The sequence below is a fragment of the Hippocampus zosterae genome, chromosome 14 (assembly GCF_025434085.1).
Source record: "Hippocampus zosterae strain Florida chromosome 14, ASM2543408v3, whole genome shotgun sequence".
In the NCBI taxonomy this organism is placed as follows: domain Eukaryota; kingdom Metazoa; phylum Chordata; class Actinopteri; order Syngnathiformes; family Syngnathidae; genus Hippocampus; species Hippocampus zosterae.
In genome coordinates this window covers 3,229,343-3,246,190 of record NC_067464.1, presented here as the reverse complement: position 1 = coordinate 3,246,190, position 16,848 = coordinate 3,229,343, and the positions used below count along the sequence as shown (strand labels likewise).

The 16,848-nt window shown below is 43.1% G+C and overlaps 2 protein-coding genes across 2 annotated transcripts; both read left to right on the top strand.

Moving 5' to 3' along the window:
• The first annotated feature begins 505 nt into the window (after window positions 1-505).
• LOC127614365 (protein FAM163A-like) lies at window positions 506-6,593 on the top strand. Its single transcript, XM_052085617.1, has 3 exons — window positions 506-943; window positions 4,503-4,617; window positions 5,324-6,593. Exons 2-3 carry the CDS (start codon window positions 4,525-4,527, stop codon window positions 5,645-5,647), a joined length of 417 nt encoding a protein of 138 aa, XP_051941577.1. The 5' UTR covers window positions 506-943; window positions 4,503-4,524; the 3' UTR covers window positions 5,648-6,593.
• A 716-nt stretch (window positions 6,594-7,309) lies between these two features.
• LOC127614117 (rab GTPase-activating protein 1-like) lies at window positions 7,310-14,530 on the top strand. The gene is made up of 9 exons (XM_052085266.1): window positions 7,310-7,825; window positions 9,146-9,226; window positions 9,385-9,495; window positions 9,951-10,055; window positions 10,362-10,445; window positions 10,518-10,589; window positions 10,825-11,100; window positions 11,496-11,648; window positions 12,873-14,530. The coding sequence occupies exons 1-9, from the start codon at window positions 7,715-7,717 to the stop codon at window positions 12,990-12,992; spliced, it is 1,113 nt and encodes a 370-aa protein (XP_051941226.1). The 5' UTR covers window positions 7,310-7,714; the 3' UTR covers window positions 12,993-14,530.
• The last annotated feature ends 2,318 nt before the right edge of the window (window positions 14,531-16,848 follow it).

Genomic DNA, 16,848 nt, shown 5'->3' with positions numbered 1-16,848 from the left:
GAGAGACATTGGATCCAAGAGACATTGGAGATTCCTCCAGGTTTTCCAGTAGCTACGCTGTAGTTGTTTTTGTGTGTTTGGGGGAGTGAAATTGACTTTCAATGTGCAATTTTGCGTAATCCACCCATATCATTGCATTTCAAGGGATTCATTGTGGGTCTCTTTTGTTTATCAGAATGAGAGCAACAGTTTTGTCTGTACCATGTGTACATCCTTGAAGGTCTTTTGTTTGCGAAATCAGGTGAAAAAGGTTTTTGGTTAATGGAGAATGTCAGTATTATCAAAATAAAAAAGTGAGCGCGAAATGTATAAACGTGTGTGTAAATGTATATGTTTATGGATAGATCGATTTACTTTGTATAACCAGTCGATCTCTCATCACGTGCTACACCCCCCCCCCCCCAATTCAACCCGACGCCTATTAACTTGATTCCAACTAACTAATTGCTGCCTTACGAGGATTAAAGTGGCATCGTTGTTTTGATAAAACATTGGTCATATTTTTGCGTGTGTATGTTTTGTATTATCAACCGTTTGAATGATTGAAACTAACCACCAATCTGGTCTGCCAGTGTTTAAAGGAACCTTCAACCTGCTCAACGTCACACTTTTTGTTCCATCAGGTTCCTCCTAACTCCGCCCCGCCGGGACCACCAGGGATAAGTGACCAGCGCGTCCACCAGTCCGATCACTACCACCGCCAGGGAGCGGGCCGCGAAGACGAAACCATGCCGAGGAGGAGCCACTCTCAGCCGGCCTGCCGACGCCTCCTCGTCTCCCGCCAGACTCCCCGAGGTTTTCCAGAGGTTCTCACCGTCTCTTGGCACTGAAGCAGAGGAGAAGTCGATGATGTCGTGCGGGCGGGCAATGACGTGATGCATCTGGTTCGTGTGGAGCGATCGTGCCAGAAGAAACAGGTTGCAGAGATTTTGCGTGAAAAAAGGTAAGAACAAGAGTTTGCGCATCCAGTTGAGCTGCGGAACGAGACCGATCAGTGACGTAACGTGCACTTAACTTCATTTTAATGCGCTCGTTTTATCATTTGTCCGTCATCAGATTTGCACCTGTGCTTAGCAGCCGTCTTTCATTTTTTACTGAAAAGTAACATCTAAGTGGATGATATTTATTTTATTCATGATGTGGTACATACCATTCTTCATTAAAAAAAAAACAACGTAAAAGCGTAAGATAAATAATTTAGTTGAGTAGACTCCAGAGAATGGGTTAAAATTTTTGATTATGGGGCAAATTTAATAGTTATATAGTTGCCGAGTAAAGAGGAAGACATTCATTGCATTCTCTTCTTTAATCTGTCCCAGCAAGTGGTTATCTTATCAAGAGTCATGTAATTGTTTTTGCAAATGTTAGCTGTTTTCAAGAAGGGGCACCTCGGGGTGTATTTCAAACTACAGAGTGATCACACTCCTCAGGGTTGCTGGTGTAAACCCCCACGACCCAACACCGGGTAAGTGGAAAAAGATGGACGGATAGCATATAGAACAAACTTGCTACAAGAAAGCGGAGATTCAAACCCACAGCCTCAGCCGTGAGGGAGAAGCACAAACCACTCATCGAGCACATGGCCTTAATTTTCCACTGCTTTCAGAATCATCCACACTTTTCTAGCAGCCACAATTTCACCTTTTTCGTTGTCATCTTCTTCTTGTTCTGTCTAAATTGGCCCCCTGATGGAAAAATATTGTCGGCGGGAACGCCACGTGAATAATTGAGGTCTGTGGGGCTTTAAAATTGCAAAGCAGGCAGCCCTGATTTCCTGCTTGCTGGTGTCCTGTCATGATTTCAGAATAGAGAGATCCTCTCGCCCTCCGTAGAAGAATATATAACGTATAAATGTCATATATTCTCAATTTATCGTCTTTTATTCAGAAGTAGAGAGATGTGAAGTATTGTTCATTTTTCAAATGGAAGCTTCAAATCTACCAAATACTTCTTTAAAAATAATATACTAGCTTAAGTGAGGATAGGTGGTTCAGATGGATGGATGTTTAAAATATTGCCTACCAGTATTTATTCGCTAACGGTACTTATTAGTTACAAATAAATGGCTAGTTAGCTAGCTAGCGTTACTTTGTTCAAACCAAATTGCTAATTTGTTACCCTAACATTCAGTTAGCTAAAACTAGATGGCTAGTTTGATAGCTCACAAGCTTTTCTTAGGAACAACTAAGTTGTTAGTTGGTTAGTTGAAGTATATAGTTCCTTAGTTCACCAGCTTTAGTTAGTTCAAACTAGATGGCTACTTTATTAGCTACCCTAGCCGTACTTAGTTCACACCAAATTCCTCGTTTGTTAGCAAATTGCATTTCTTAGCTAACAAGATGGCTAGTTTGTTAGTTACCTAGTATTGAAAACAGATGTTATTCAACGAAGTAACATTAGTTGAAATCAAATGGGTTGTTTTATTTTACAATAGAGTTAATAAGTTCGTTCATTAAAACTTGATGTCTGGTTCAGTTTGTTCGCTACCTAGCTTTACTTAGTTAAAACCACACGTCTAATTTGATAGCTGTCGAGCTAAACGTATTTGTTACTACCGGTATTTGTTGCCTCACTCCTTTTAGTTGGTAACAATTAGGTGATTAGTTTGTTCGCGAGCAGTTACAGTAACTAACCGTACTTAGTTGCATGTATGTGACGTATTTCTCTTTCACAAAAGTGACTTTTCAGCCTGTGTGGGGCACCTTTCACTGAGCTCTTTCAAGTGCGTTTTTCTGCTGCTCAGCCGGTTGCTTGGCAACCAGACGACAGTGACAAGCTACTGCATCACCGCTGTATACCCATGCAAAACAAAAGCACGCCTGCCTCACATCCTCCTCCTCAAACAGCTATTCTAATGTCAATTATTATACTGTGTGCGCGGGCGCGTTTGTGTGTGTGTGTGTGTGTGTGTTTCTCACCGAGAGAGCTAATGAAAAAAACGATGACACCTCTACGGAGTGGCAAGCTAAAAATAGTGTCGTCGACGAGGAGCGTGAAATCTCTTCACCTCCACAATTCCAACAGGGTGACATCATCGACACTCACCACGCCAGAGACGTTCATCACCAGAAGCAAAATAAGCATAATCACCTCGCTAATTTGTTAAAATTGGTCATGTAGACCGGATATCAAATTCTCCACACCCCTGTTCAAATATCAGGTTTTGGTGAAGTTAAAAAAAAAGGGGGGGGGGAAGACAAGATTGATTGTTTCCAAACATTTCCGACTGTTATTGTGACCTAAAACTTGTGCAACTCAAGCGACCAAAAGTGAAATCTTCTGACGAGCGAAAGTAAAAATAAACACTGAGACCACGAAGTTACGCCAGAGTGCACAGAGGATGAGCCTAACATCTCCAGGCTTCTGTTTAAAAAATGTCACCCAAAAAAAACCCCCTATTTGAACTGCTGAAGTTTATTTGAGGTTAACCAGAGGCATTTCTTGAAAGGTGCTTATAATGTATTATAATATAATAATATATAATAATAATAATTAAAATAAAATGTATTATTATTATTATAAAAATGACATCGAGTGTGAGTTTGAATTTGTTCAGTTAATGATGAACTTGGTGACATCACCGAATGATCTTAGCTGTTTATTGTTGCTGTCAAAGAGATTTAAGAAAAACTTGAATTGTGCTGGCAATTAGGTCATATTTAAGATAAGATAAGATAAGATATCCTTTATTTGTCCCACACTGGGGAAATTTACAGCCTCCAGCAGCAAGAATGTATGTAGAAAGAAGAAAGGAGAAAGAAAAAAAAACAACAACAACAAACATCTTTCAATTAAAAACAATATGAACACAAATATTAAACTTTAAACTTGGAAAGGGTTTTTTTAATGATTAATCTTGGTCTTTTTTTTTTTTTTTTTTTTTTTTTAGATTGCAAAAAAAAAAGGCTTTTAAGGGGACTGGGGTTGGGGGGCAGATTTTTTTTTTTCCTCCATGCACTATAGACTCTGTTGTTTGTCATGCCCTGATTCTGTTGCATGTTATCCAGAACAGCTCATTTCTCCAGTCCTTTAGTGTTGGTGGAATACATCACAGCGGCTTCATAATTACTGCATCGTTTGAGCTCTTATCTTGCCGCACAAAAAGAAGAAGAAGAAGAAGAAGATGAGGAGGAGGAGGCGCGCTATCCACACTATCGCTTTTAGCGCAGACTAGCCTCTTTATAATTGATTAGACTGATGTCATGGAGGAGATACCTGCACACGGATGCAGACCTAGGTTAAGCTAACGAAATAACTCAAACTAAAATTGGGGGGGTTAGGGCTGGGGGGGTAAATGAAATAAAACGCTTTCAAAAGAAACCGAAACGTCTTCTTGATAAAAGAATAACAGAAGTGATCTTGCCATCGTTCCAATACTTTTGGAGGGGACGGTATATTGTTTAAAGTGGCTTTGTTAGCCGTCACGAATGTAAATCCACCTGCCATCTTCCAGACGTATTTTTATAAGTTGTAAAAAAAAAAAATTGTTCTGTGGTGCGCAGGATTTGATGGAGATCTGGTCGAATGTCAGCAGGAACGATTGTGATAGCGGGAGGAATTCTTGCCGGAGTGATACTACTGTGCATCATCGCCGTCCTCTGTTACTGCCGACTACAGGTAAATACAAAAATGTTGTCGGAAAGATGTCCGATTTTGGGACGATAGCCACAATTTTCTGAATATAAAGCTGGATTTTATTTTTTTTTATTTAATGTGAAATGTGTGGCGGCCCGGTAGTCCAGTGGTTAGCACGTGGGCTTCACAGTGCAGAGGTACCGGGTTCGATTGCAGCTCCGGCCTCCCTGTGTGGAGTTTGCATGTTCTCCCCGGGCCTGCGTGGGTTTTCTCCGGGTGCTCCGGTTTCCTCCCACATTCCAAAAACATGCGTAGCAGGCTGATTGGACCCTCTAAATTGTCCCTAGGTGTGATTGTGAGCGTGGATGGTTGTTCGTCTCTGTGTGCCCTGCGATTGGCTGGCAACCGATTCAGGGTGTCCCCCGCCTACTGCCCGGAGACAGCTGGGATAGGCTCCAGCACCCCCCGCGACCCTAGTGAGGATCGAGCGGCTCGGAAGATGAATGAATGAATGAATGAATAATGTGGAATGTTCGAAAATAAGGTTGTGTGAAAAAAGACGCGTGTTATGGCACAAAGAATCCTAATTTTGTCAGTATATAAAAAAAGACAAAAATCGTTAGGTTTGCCCAAGCCCCCCAAAATTAAAAATCCGCTGTACAAAAAAAAAAGAAAAAAGCCACCCAAAATAATTTTGGGGACAAAAAGCGTCGATTCAATTTGGCCAACCGTCCTGTGTCCTCTGCAGTATTACTGCTGTAAGAAGAACGAGGCGGAAACCGATGCCGACCCGGCCCCGGCGGCGCCGCCGTCCGCCCCGCTCTCCCACTTCCCGTGCGACACGTGCGACGCGCTGGCCAATGACGGGGCCGCCATCGCGCCCGTCTCTTTGGGCCAGCTGGACGCCGCCGCCCCCCCGTGCCGCGCCTGCTCGCCGCACACCCGCCGCGCCGCCCCGCAAGTGCTCAACGGGGGCGAGCGTTTGGGCTTCCATACGTACTACGAGACCCCGCTACCGTTGGTCTACATGTGCCCGGCGTCCCCACCAAGGCCCTACAGCACCCAGGTGTGACCTTTGACCTGCTCGGTACCAGCCCACATGAACATACAGGGATCTGGTTTGGGACTCTTAGGAAGGGGGAGGGGACGCATCCTGGACTGGTAAGATCAACATCGCACCAAAATGTTTTTAGCATCCTGTTCAAATTGCAGTTGCCCCCCCCCCCCCACACCCATTCCTATTCTATTTACATACATTTATTTCCCCTGAGAAAGTAACAAAAATAAACATTTTTTTGTACCCTCTTCACATTTTTTTTTTTGGGAGGGGGGTTAATTAACTTAAACGAACATTGTGCAACTAAACGGCCTTTGTTCGGGCTTTTATATAACGAGCAAAAATTAAGACACACTGATACACACACTTTAAAATGAACTTTAACTGAAATTAAGATTTTTTTTTTTAAACATTACCATTTTCAGCTCTTCTTTATCGCATACATTCAAAAAAAAAATTAAATGCCATGTGACGTAAATATCTGAACTGATATTACATCAGTTATTTCGTGAAGTGAACTATTTTGAGACCCCTTCCGGACCTCAGTGGAGTTTACCCACCACACCCCGCTCGTGTTCACTGAGACACAACATACACACGTATAAAATCGAGGGCTAACTGTTTTCCTACACGGAAAGATTTTATACCTAAAATTACGCTGACTATTGATTATTGTGTCCTACAAAAAAAAAAAAAAAACTGAAAAGGCAATCTGCTGTGAGTATTTGTCTTTGCGTGCAAGTGACGTCTTCCGTGCTACGACTGCTTCCTTTTTACATCCACAATGACGTCCGATTTGATTTTTAAATATGTCCTGTTAAATATGTAAAGAATGTATCGTGTCACGCCACAAGCACAGTAAATACCCGCATCTATAGCGACACATCTGTATTTTACACGTGTGACTGTTGTCTGTGCGTGCGTTTCGGTCAAATAAAGTCGGACTGTGACTTGAAAACCAGACTTTTGTAAATTTTGTAAATTTTGTAAAAAATCTTTATTGGGCTGGAATACAAGTCGAAGAGAACGGGAGTTCAAAAGATCCAACATCAATCAAGAATGGAATTCTGGAGCTTCATTCTCGTTGATTCAACACAATCTCAGTCATTTTTATCGAAAGTCACAGAGTAGCTGATGGTTGCCGGTCACTATGAAATTGCCGGCGTCGCAACGGATGATTCTCTGAACGACAAACAAGACGGCGGCGCGCTAGGTGACGTCTTCAACCCGTCAAGCCCCTCCAGTAAACGTTTCTGGATACGGCGCTTGGGTGTAGGATGACGATTCACGTAACCTCAAAGAATTGCCCGGGTGCGAAAGTGGGAAAGAGACCGCCTGGCGCACCCGCGCACCCCAGATGCTCGAAAGGAGGGAGTTGTGCACTTGACGTCGCCGTGGTGTTTGATGCCAGGGTTCAGGTGCAAAATTAAGAATTCCTTTATGGTTTCAAATTAGGGCTCGAATTTTTTTTTTTCGCATTATACATTTTTAAAGTGATCAGTCGAATATCGGAATTAGTGCCGGACTCAAAACTGAAAAAAAATTAAGTTCTCTATTTCAACTTGAAGTACCAAGGAAGCGATCTAACGAAACATTCGGTCTAAATCAAAACAAGGGCGTGTTTCCCCAATTAATGTTTTGGTATTTCCCTTTCGCTTGACCTCGCTCAACCAGTTTGGCGCGTCGGGACGCCATTAGCATAATAATGCTACTTTGGATAGCCCGAGGAAGGATCCTCCTCCTCCTCCTCCTCATCTTCATCATGTTGTTATTATTGCGTGACTGCTTTCCTGGCGGAGACGTCTTGCAGGTTCTGTCGGATTCTGTGCCAGAAGGAAACGAGGGACTGGAAGAAGAAGAAGAAGAAGGAGTGCTGGCGGCCGCGCGACTCCTTCCTCCATTTGGCCTCCGGACCCAACCCGGTGGAACCTGTTCCCACTTTGCCGCCCGCTTCATTCATTTGAGCGTCAAGTGCGATCCACCTGCTTTTCTTTCACCACCGCCGCCGCTTCGGGGTTGTCCGACCCCGAGGGATTTGAACCCGGTTCCTTCGCTTTCCAGAGGGCGGCATTTTGGGTCAAAATGATGCAAGAGGTGTCTGTAACGTTGTCCTGCGACGCTCAGCTGGTGGAGCAAATGACCGAGGAGGAGATCCTGGCTTGCTTGGTGGCCGAAACGGGACCCCACTTTGCGGTAAGGATACCGAGTTTTTCAGAATAAGACAACCGAGAGGTGTGCCAATTCAACAATAACACCGCTTTCTCCCGTTTTTGGTTGTCAACAATGAAATTGTTTTTTTTCCCACATTATTGTGAAAAAGAGAGAAGGGGTGCGCCAAAACATTGTTTTTATTAAACTTTTTAGGATGTGATAATTGAGCAGCGGTGCGCCGCTTTAACAAGGATACTGTTGCTCGCCTTTTTGGGTTTGTGTGGCAGAGGGGGTGCGCTGAGGTCGGCAATTACATAACTTTCCCCCTTTTTAGAGTGTGTGAGGTAGAAGGGGTGTGCCAATTCAACAATAACACCGCTTTCTCCCCTTTTTGGTTGTCAACAATGAAATTGTTTTTTTTTCCCTTAATTGTGAAAAAGAGTGAAGGGGTGCGCCAAAACAACATTGTTTTTATTCAACTTTTTAGGATGTGATAATTGAGCTGCGGTGCGCCGCTTTAACAAGGATACTGTTGCTCGCCTTTTTGGGTTTGTGTGGGAGAGGGGGTGCGCTAAGGTCAACAATTACATAACTTTCCCCCTTTTTAGAGTGTGTGAGGTAGAAGGGGTGTGCCAATTCAACAATAACACCGCTTTCTCCCCTTTTTGGTTGTCAAAAATGAAATTGTTTTTTTTCCCACATTATTGTGAAAAAGAGAGAAGGGGTGCGCCAAAACATTGTTTTTATTCAACTTTTTAGGATGTGATAATTGAGCAGCGGTGCGCCGCTTTAACAAGGATACTGTTGCTCGCCTTTTTGGGTTTGTGTGGGAGAGGGGGTGCGCTAAGGTCGGCAATTACATAACTTTCCCCCTTTTTAGAGTGTGTGAGGTAGAAGGGGTGTGCCAATTCAACAATAACACCGCTTTCTCCCCTTTTTGGTTGTCAACAATGAAATTGGTTTTTTTCCCACATTATTGTGAAAAAGAGAAGGGGTGCGCCAAAACATTGTTTTTATTCAACTTTTTAGGATGTGATAATTGAGCAGTGGTGCGCCGCTTTAACAAGGATACTGTTGCTCGCCTTTTTGGGTTTGTGTGGGAGAGGGGGTGCGCTAAGGTCGGCAATTACATAACGTTCCCCCTTTTTAGAGTGTGTGAGGTAGAAGGGGTGCACCTACGTAACAATTACATTTTGTATGTGTTGTGTGGATGAAAAGGGGGGTACGCCATCTCAACCTTTATTTTTAGTATGATAAGGAAAGGAAAGGTGCGGCAACTCCACAATTACAACCCCCCCCCCCCCCTTTTGATGTGTGAAAGGGGGTGCTCGCCTTACAAATTGTCGACTGTTTCTCCGTCAGGCGGTCCCGACAAAGAAAGCCAAACTGAGAGAAAGTCGCCTTCAACTGATGGACGAGGAAGACCCCCTCAACAAATGCCAGGTGGGAAAAGCACCAAACTCCCCTCGGAAACGGACATATTTAAGATAAACGCCCAAAATATCTGTGCATCTAGAAAGCATGTGTGCCTTTTTTTGTATTTTTCGGTGCTGGCGCGTGCTGTTGACGACAACTGCTTGTTGCGTTTGGATCGGCCGCAGATGGAGAACCGCCGTCTTCAGCAGACCAGCCTCCGTCTGGAACAGGAGAACGACAACCTGGCCCACAGGCTCATCACTAGCAAAGTAGCCCTCAGGAGCGCCCTGGACAAGGTAGGCAAAGGCGCCTTGTTCCGTTTTTTTTTGTTTTTGTTGCAGATAATGTCCAATTTTGTCATAATTTCGTGATTTAAAAAAAAAATTAAGATAAAGTACAGTAATAAAGTGATTCTCAAAGTGTGTTACGAAACAACTGGTGGTGCGCAGGTGTCTCTCTGGTGGTATGTGAAAGTACAACAGAAAATAACTCGTCCCATAACGTTTTTGTCATTAAATTACATTTATTGACAAATGTTTGAATGTTTATTCCTGAAAAATTTAGAAAAGGTCCGCCTTTTAAAGCCACACACATTCAAAGTTACAAATACTACAGTGTGGACACAGCAGTGGTCCATCACCTTTTTTCCCCGTCACAGTCTGGTTCATCCAAGTCGACGCATCAAAGTGCATAAACATTTTATGAAACATGTTCTAATGTTGTTCATCTGACGTCGTCGTGATGTTGCCAGGCGGAGGACAGCGTTGAGAAGCTCACCAGTGACCTTTTGCTGACCCGACGTCAACTGCAGGCCACTGAGGAGGAGAAGCAAGGGAAAGATGAAGAGGCATCCATGGTGGGTGCGGCACACTCTTGATGTCAGGGAGGACATCCAAACTTTAGCCACCGAGGTTCTCACAATGATGTCGTCATGTTAATTTTCTTGCATGCGACGGCTCATTCAAAAATATGCAACGGATTGCAAATTGTCCCGGTGTTAGATTTTTTTTTTTTACATTTGGGTGGGCGGTCTGCGCCACTGTGGGAGTGTTCACGCCAAACTTAATTCACAGCCAATTAATAATAAGAATAATTATGGAGATACAAACCTTGACTATGTAACCCCCCCCAATCCCCCCCCCCCCCCCCACCTTATTAAAAGTTAAAGGAAGTGTTGCGACGGGAGCTGGAGCGGGCCGAGCAAGAAGTGAAGCGGTCGTCAGGCATCATCGCGGACTACAAGCAGGTACGTTTGCCAGAAGGCGCGCGTTGATGATGTCATAAGTCACATGACGTTGATGCTCTCCCATCGGTTTAGATCTGCTCTCAGCTGACGATTCGTCTGGAGAGGCAACAGGACGCGCACGCGCAAGAATTGCGCTTGCTCAAGGTGATATTTCTGCACACGAGAAATAAAAAGAAATTTTCGAATAAAAAATATGTTAAAAAAAAAACATGTGACAAGAATTTTTATAATGCAATAAAAGAATCCACACAGTGAGATTTAATTTATTTATAATATTATTACTGACTTAAAACATTTTTTCATTGTGACGTTGCCAAAAACTTTTTTTTCGTCTTTTCTTCCCAAATTTTCATTTTAACCTTTTTTTTGTCGATTGCAGAGTGCAGTGAAGGCCTGTCCACGTTGTTCTCATCACATGGCGGAATACCAAGAAGGCGAAGCGTCGGATCTCCGGTCCGACGCGCCGACTTCGCCCCCGCATGGCCGCGGTGCAGCGGTGGCGCCGGGATGGGAACGGCAACACTCGGGTCCCACCGAGGCGGAATTGAGGCGGGAGAACCAGGAGAGGGCCTCCCTCAAGGCTCAGATCAGGCAGTTGGAGAAGGAGCTGGCTCAGACGAAATTACAGGTGGTGGAGGCCAACTGCAAGATCCAGGTAGACTTTTTATCTGAAAAAAAATTTTAAATCCGATATTGAAAATAACGCTGTACCGGTACGAGAAAATAAATTTGAATGTATGAGAATAACGTGCATTTCCGACAATTTTTAAAAAAAAAAGTTGTCTATAATTTCATGCAAGTCAAATGGAGCCATCCACAGACCCCCTTCATAGACTTCATGATGGTACATTCCAGAGGCAGAGTTACACAGTGGCTTGGGGTGTCCAAGGCCACCCAACAGCTAAAGGAAAATTTTGATATATCTTTTTTTTTTTTTTTTTTTTCCACGGATGCAGTATTCCCAGCCCCTTTGACACTGCCACCAGTCATTTATATGATCTGTAAATTTTCGGGGCTTACCGTCATTCACACGGTGTTGTGTCGTTGCAGGAGCTGGAGCACGAGAGGGGAATCCTGGCCCACGACCTCCAGGATGCCAAGAACAACTGGATCAGCAAGGCCTTCACTTCGCTGCGCACGTCCACCGACGGAGGCCCGACTGGATGGAAGCTGTCGTGGCCTCACAAAGACGGCCGAGAACAGGTGTGACGCGCGCCCACACCGGATAAATCCACGTTTTACTCAGGATGGACGCTAGAGGGCGGTAAGGAGCAGCAGAAACTTGTCCGAATACAGCGGACCCTCGTTAGCTTGAACTTTTTTCCACCATTGGATCATGTTTTATGAAAGAAAATATAGAGATATAGATAAATATTTATATGGAAAGATAATTTTATTAGACAAGTATTTTTCGTGGGCAGCACGGTGATCAACTCTGTGCAGAGGTGCACAGGGTTCGATTCCGGCTGCGGCCTTCCTGCGCAGAGTTTGCATGTTCTCCCGGCAGCTGCGTGGGTTTCCCACGAGTAGCTCCAGTCTCCACCCACATTCCAAAAACATGCATGGCAGGTTGATTTGAATGCATGAGATTGTTCCGAGGTGTGACTGTGAGAGTGAATGGGTGGTTGTCTCAATGTGCCCTGTGATTGGCTGGCAACCAGTTGAGGGTGTCCCCCGCCTACTGCTCAGAGGTGCGCTGGAATAGGTTCCAGCACGCCAACGACCCTCGTGAGGGGAAGCATTTCACATAATGGATGGGTGGATGGTATTTTTTTGTTTTCTGAACAAAATAACAAAAAAAATCGGTACATAAAAAATATTTTTTCTGCAACCTTAAAAAAAAACTAAAAAGGGAACCATTTTTTAATGTACGGTAATTTTTTTTCAAACAAAAAAAAATCTTCGGAGAAAATGAAAGACAAGGACAATCAAGGACAATGTTTTGCAAGTCTTTTCCTTTGTCCTCCTTACTTGCCTTGCGACAAAGTAGACATGCAAAAAAAAAAGAAAAACCAAAATAAAATCCTTTTTTAATTAGATCGGGGGGGAAATTGTTTTAAAAAATTTTAAATTCTTGAAACAAGTGTTTTTTTTAGTTTAAAAAAAAATCTTTGTCAAAATGAAACGATTGAGACAGCAAAACAAATAAAATATATATTTTTTAACAAGAGTTTTTGCATTTGTCTTTCTGTATTCTTTATTTTTCATGAATTGGTAAAAATTTGAAATTCGACAAACATCTCCTTTTCCACTGTACTTAGTGTGTGTTTGTTGTACATGATGAAGTCATTTTTCCACGTCAAGTATTTTTGACGAATCCCACGTGACATCCACCAAGACGTCGCGAAAATGTCGGCGTGGCATATTTCTTTGTCATTTAGTCCATAAAACAACCAAGCTAGCTTTGTTTTACGGTGCTGTTCTCAGACACTGACAGGTCAGTGGACAACGTCCAGCACAAGTGGTGTGACAAACTCTGAGTGGCGGATCCCCATGGTGAAAGACGGCGCCCTGCCAAGGTGCACCCTAGAACGCTCTGGGCGGTAGGCAGCCGGGCCGGGGGTGGCCGGGGAGTACGTGAGCCTTTTGGTCCGGCTCTGCATGGAGAAGGAGGGCTGGCGTCTGAGGTAGACGTCCGGATTGGTGGTGTTGTACCTGCCAGGCCCGGGGCTCTGGGACAGGTCCACTGAGGGGCCGCCCACCTTCCGGCGGGCCGACATGCTGTAGCTGACGCCGGATGGCTTGTTGGGAACCTGATTGCCCAACAGCTTGGGGAGCGTGTAACTGTTCAACAACAACAATGTATCCAATCAGAAATGAAGTCAGAAATACACAAAAAATAATAAATATTATTCATTTTTTTATGTTTTATTTTTTTAATATACTATTTGTAGAGCAAGTGACAATATTTGGAAAAACATACTTTTTTTTTCATGACAACAAACCCAATTTCACTGCTGTCCAACCTGATGCAATGACAAAAGTAAAAATACTTCACAATTTAGCATTTTCCACGTCTTGTATATTTTCTTCACATTTGTTAAAGAAATCTCTGGGACATGTTCATTGTAACTTCATTCATATATTGTATAAGTCTGTTCTTAATACCAAAATGGCAGACTTCCCGTGATTTTGAGGCTTCTTGAGACTTTTTCCCATGATTTTGAGGCTTGAGACTTTTTTTGTGGGTCTGTTCATAACAGGCACATAGACCACATTTCATGTTGTTAACTGAAACTGGTTTTGTCGGCGGATTTTTTTTTTAATCTTGTTGCGTGCAACTGAATCTAAAATAGTCTCTTTATAAACAAAATGGTGGACTTCCTGTTTTGTTTCAGGTATGACCTCTTGAGACTTTTTTGTGGGTCTGCTTCTGATTCACCAAATTTCATGTTGTTAAGTAAAACTGGCTTCCGGTTCACTTTTTTTTTAAAGTGGTTGCATGCAATTTAGCATAAAATGGCCACTTCACAAACTAAAATGGTGGAATTCCTGTCTTTTCGGGTATGGCTTTTCGAGACTTTTTTGTCGGTCTTCTAATGTTATCCATGTTGACCAAAAAAAAATGAAAATCCTTTTTGAAAGTTGGCTGGCTCTGTTCAGAAATGTGATTTCGTTTTTCCCAAATAATAAAATCAAGCACGAAATTGCCCTGACCTGTTGGGTGCTGGTACGGGATCCACAGAGCGATAGCGTGTGCGGGCTCCGATCGTATAGGCTGGCGGTCGGCGCTCAGCGTTGAGAGGTGGAACCTTCTCTGGGCTGTAGGCTCCTGGTCCCGGAGTCTGGAATTTGTTATCTATGACGAAAAAGATGTTACTTATTGATGCACTAACTATTGTCTGACATTTTCGTATGTTTACCTCGGTTCCCAATGTGCTTTCCGCGGCCCAACATGGAATAAGAAGGTGTGTTCATTCGGCCAAAGCGGGTCACGTTAGCACCGACATGGTATCTTGGTCCTGGGCTGGAGTCCACAGAGATCACTATAAATTAAAATTGGTATCGGAAATGTATATTTAATGCATATTTGACAATGATGTAAAATAAAACTTGAAAAATATCATAAAATGTTCATAAATTGAGTGACGCGTGGTGCTTTTGGGATGCGTGTGTTGTCTTCTGTCCTGCTTTCTGATGTCTTAAACGTTAAAAAGTTTCCATTATGTTAAACATAAGAATGATTTGACATCTTTCGTATTTTCAGTTAGAAATGTTAGAATGACATTAAACATTTTGGAAATGTACAATAATACAGGACTTGTTTTTATACAGTACAAAATCCACACTGCTCAAATTTTGGTCACAGTGACAGTATGTCCCAGAAATGTACTTAATGATCATGTTAACGTGACAATTAGTGTGACATGATGTGGTTCATATTTGACGTTTGTTACGGCCCCTGGCCGTATTATGTACCGTATTACTTGTAATTTTGTTGGTTTTCGTGTGATCGTGGCTGTTGTCGCTAGAATTGTATGTGGGAATGAGTGCTCTTCTGATTTAAGTAGGATCTTTGCAGAGCGTCAGGGGCGGCCCTTTCTGATTGGCCAAAAAATAACGGCGCCAAGCGTCAAGACCGTACGTGTAGTGACAGGAAGCGGTTGTGTATCAGACAGCAGTGATTGCGCTCTCCCTTCGAAAGTTCGCGTTTCCTGAATTAGTTTTAGGGTAAAGAAGCTAGTCTAAAACTAAACTTTTGTTTGTGACCCTTTCTTCTGAACTTTTTTAAAATACAACGCAAATAGCGTTTTTTGCACCTTTTTGCCCATTGGGCTGATTTTTGTTCAATGAAACCTGTTGCCATGTTACTTCAGGCCGTGTTTTTGTTGTTGTGTTTTTTTTTAATAACACCCTTGGGACCGACGGTAATTTCCTTTTCTTTTATGTTTGGCACCTCACCTAGACTAGTGCGTAACATAAATTTGGGGGCTCGTCCAGGATATTCATCTCATTCTCTTGGTGAGTACTTTTAATGTTTTTATTCCCTAAATGCTTTGGTTGGCTTTGGTTTGGTTGTTTCGCGATGTTTGATTGAGACGAATTTGCACTGCACTCCACCCTTGAAAAAAATGAATTGTGTCTGAAAGCCGATCTAATTTTAATTGCTAATTTATTTGATGTCTACCTGCCTTTACATGCGAGAAAAGCTGAGCTAAAGCAGTGCGCGGCTCAGTGGTTGGTGGAGGAGCGGAAATTGATCCCCAAAATAGCTGGCGCTCTCGAGGGTGTGCGATTTGGCATGGAAGCTGATTCCATGCCGGTTCCACAAGCTTTTATTAAAGTGTCTGAGTGTGATGAAAAGCGCTTTCAACTAAAATGTATTATTATTATTATTAAATGTTGATTCCGTGTAAAAAACGTGTTGACCCATCTTGGTTTGATCTTCACGGTGCGCCGTGAGATTTCCAACGTTTTGCCCATGTTAAACCTCCTGTAAATGTGGGCGTTTGTGTCTTGTAATTCACCTCCCCTCAAAAAAAACAAACCAACCAAAAAAGAATTCCCCATGTACCTTAAGAACATGTTGGATATGCTTCCATCAAAATAAAAAGTATAAAATGGCAGATCCGTCTCATGTAGCTTGTTAGCATTTAGCTACGAGAAAGCCGCGTTCTATTGTAAATACACGGCCTGCAATTCCTTTATGTTTGGTCTGACGGTAAACTTCAATTGACAGTGGCATTAAACATCGTACAAACGTCACACACCCCCTCCCCCACATACACGTGTGCGTGTTGGTACTTTTTATCCGAACTCACTGGCACTGCTCATGCGGGTTCTGAAGGAGTAAGCGGGGCTGCTGGGCTTGGTGACATCATGATTGATGTAGCCCACTGTCGGCGGCAGAGCGTAGCGTCCTGGGCCCGGTCCTGATCGAGATGATGTTCATTTAACATACTGTGTAACTCACCAAGTGTTAGCTAATGTTGAACAACAAGTTATGGAAAATTTAAAAAAGTACTGGACATGCACATTCACTAGTTTAGAGAAGCTCCAAGGGCCAACCGGGGCAGTATAATAGACACACACGGATATACAGTATTGTTCATTCGGATGTCTCAACTCCTCTCTCAACTCATTAGTACAGCATTAATTTTAGTCGCTCTTCGTATACATGACTGTATAACTGTTATATCTGCTTACCTAGCTGCACATTTTTTGATCATCATGCAACATAAAGCTGTTTAGCATTAGCATTAAGCTAGCAGACTGAAACGCTGAGGTCATGTCGAGTCACTCCATATATACTGACCTCTCTCTTTGGCAGAGATTGGGGGCCGTGTCTTCGCCACCTCCGCCATCTCACCACTACTTCTTCTGCTTTGGGGAAACTTGCTTTTATAGCCTCCACCTGCCCATTGCTGAATTATTTACCAGCATGGGTATGACATAACCCAAG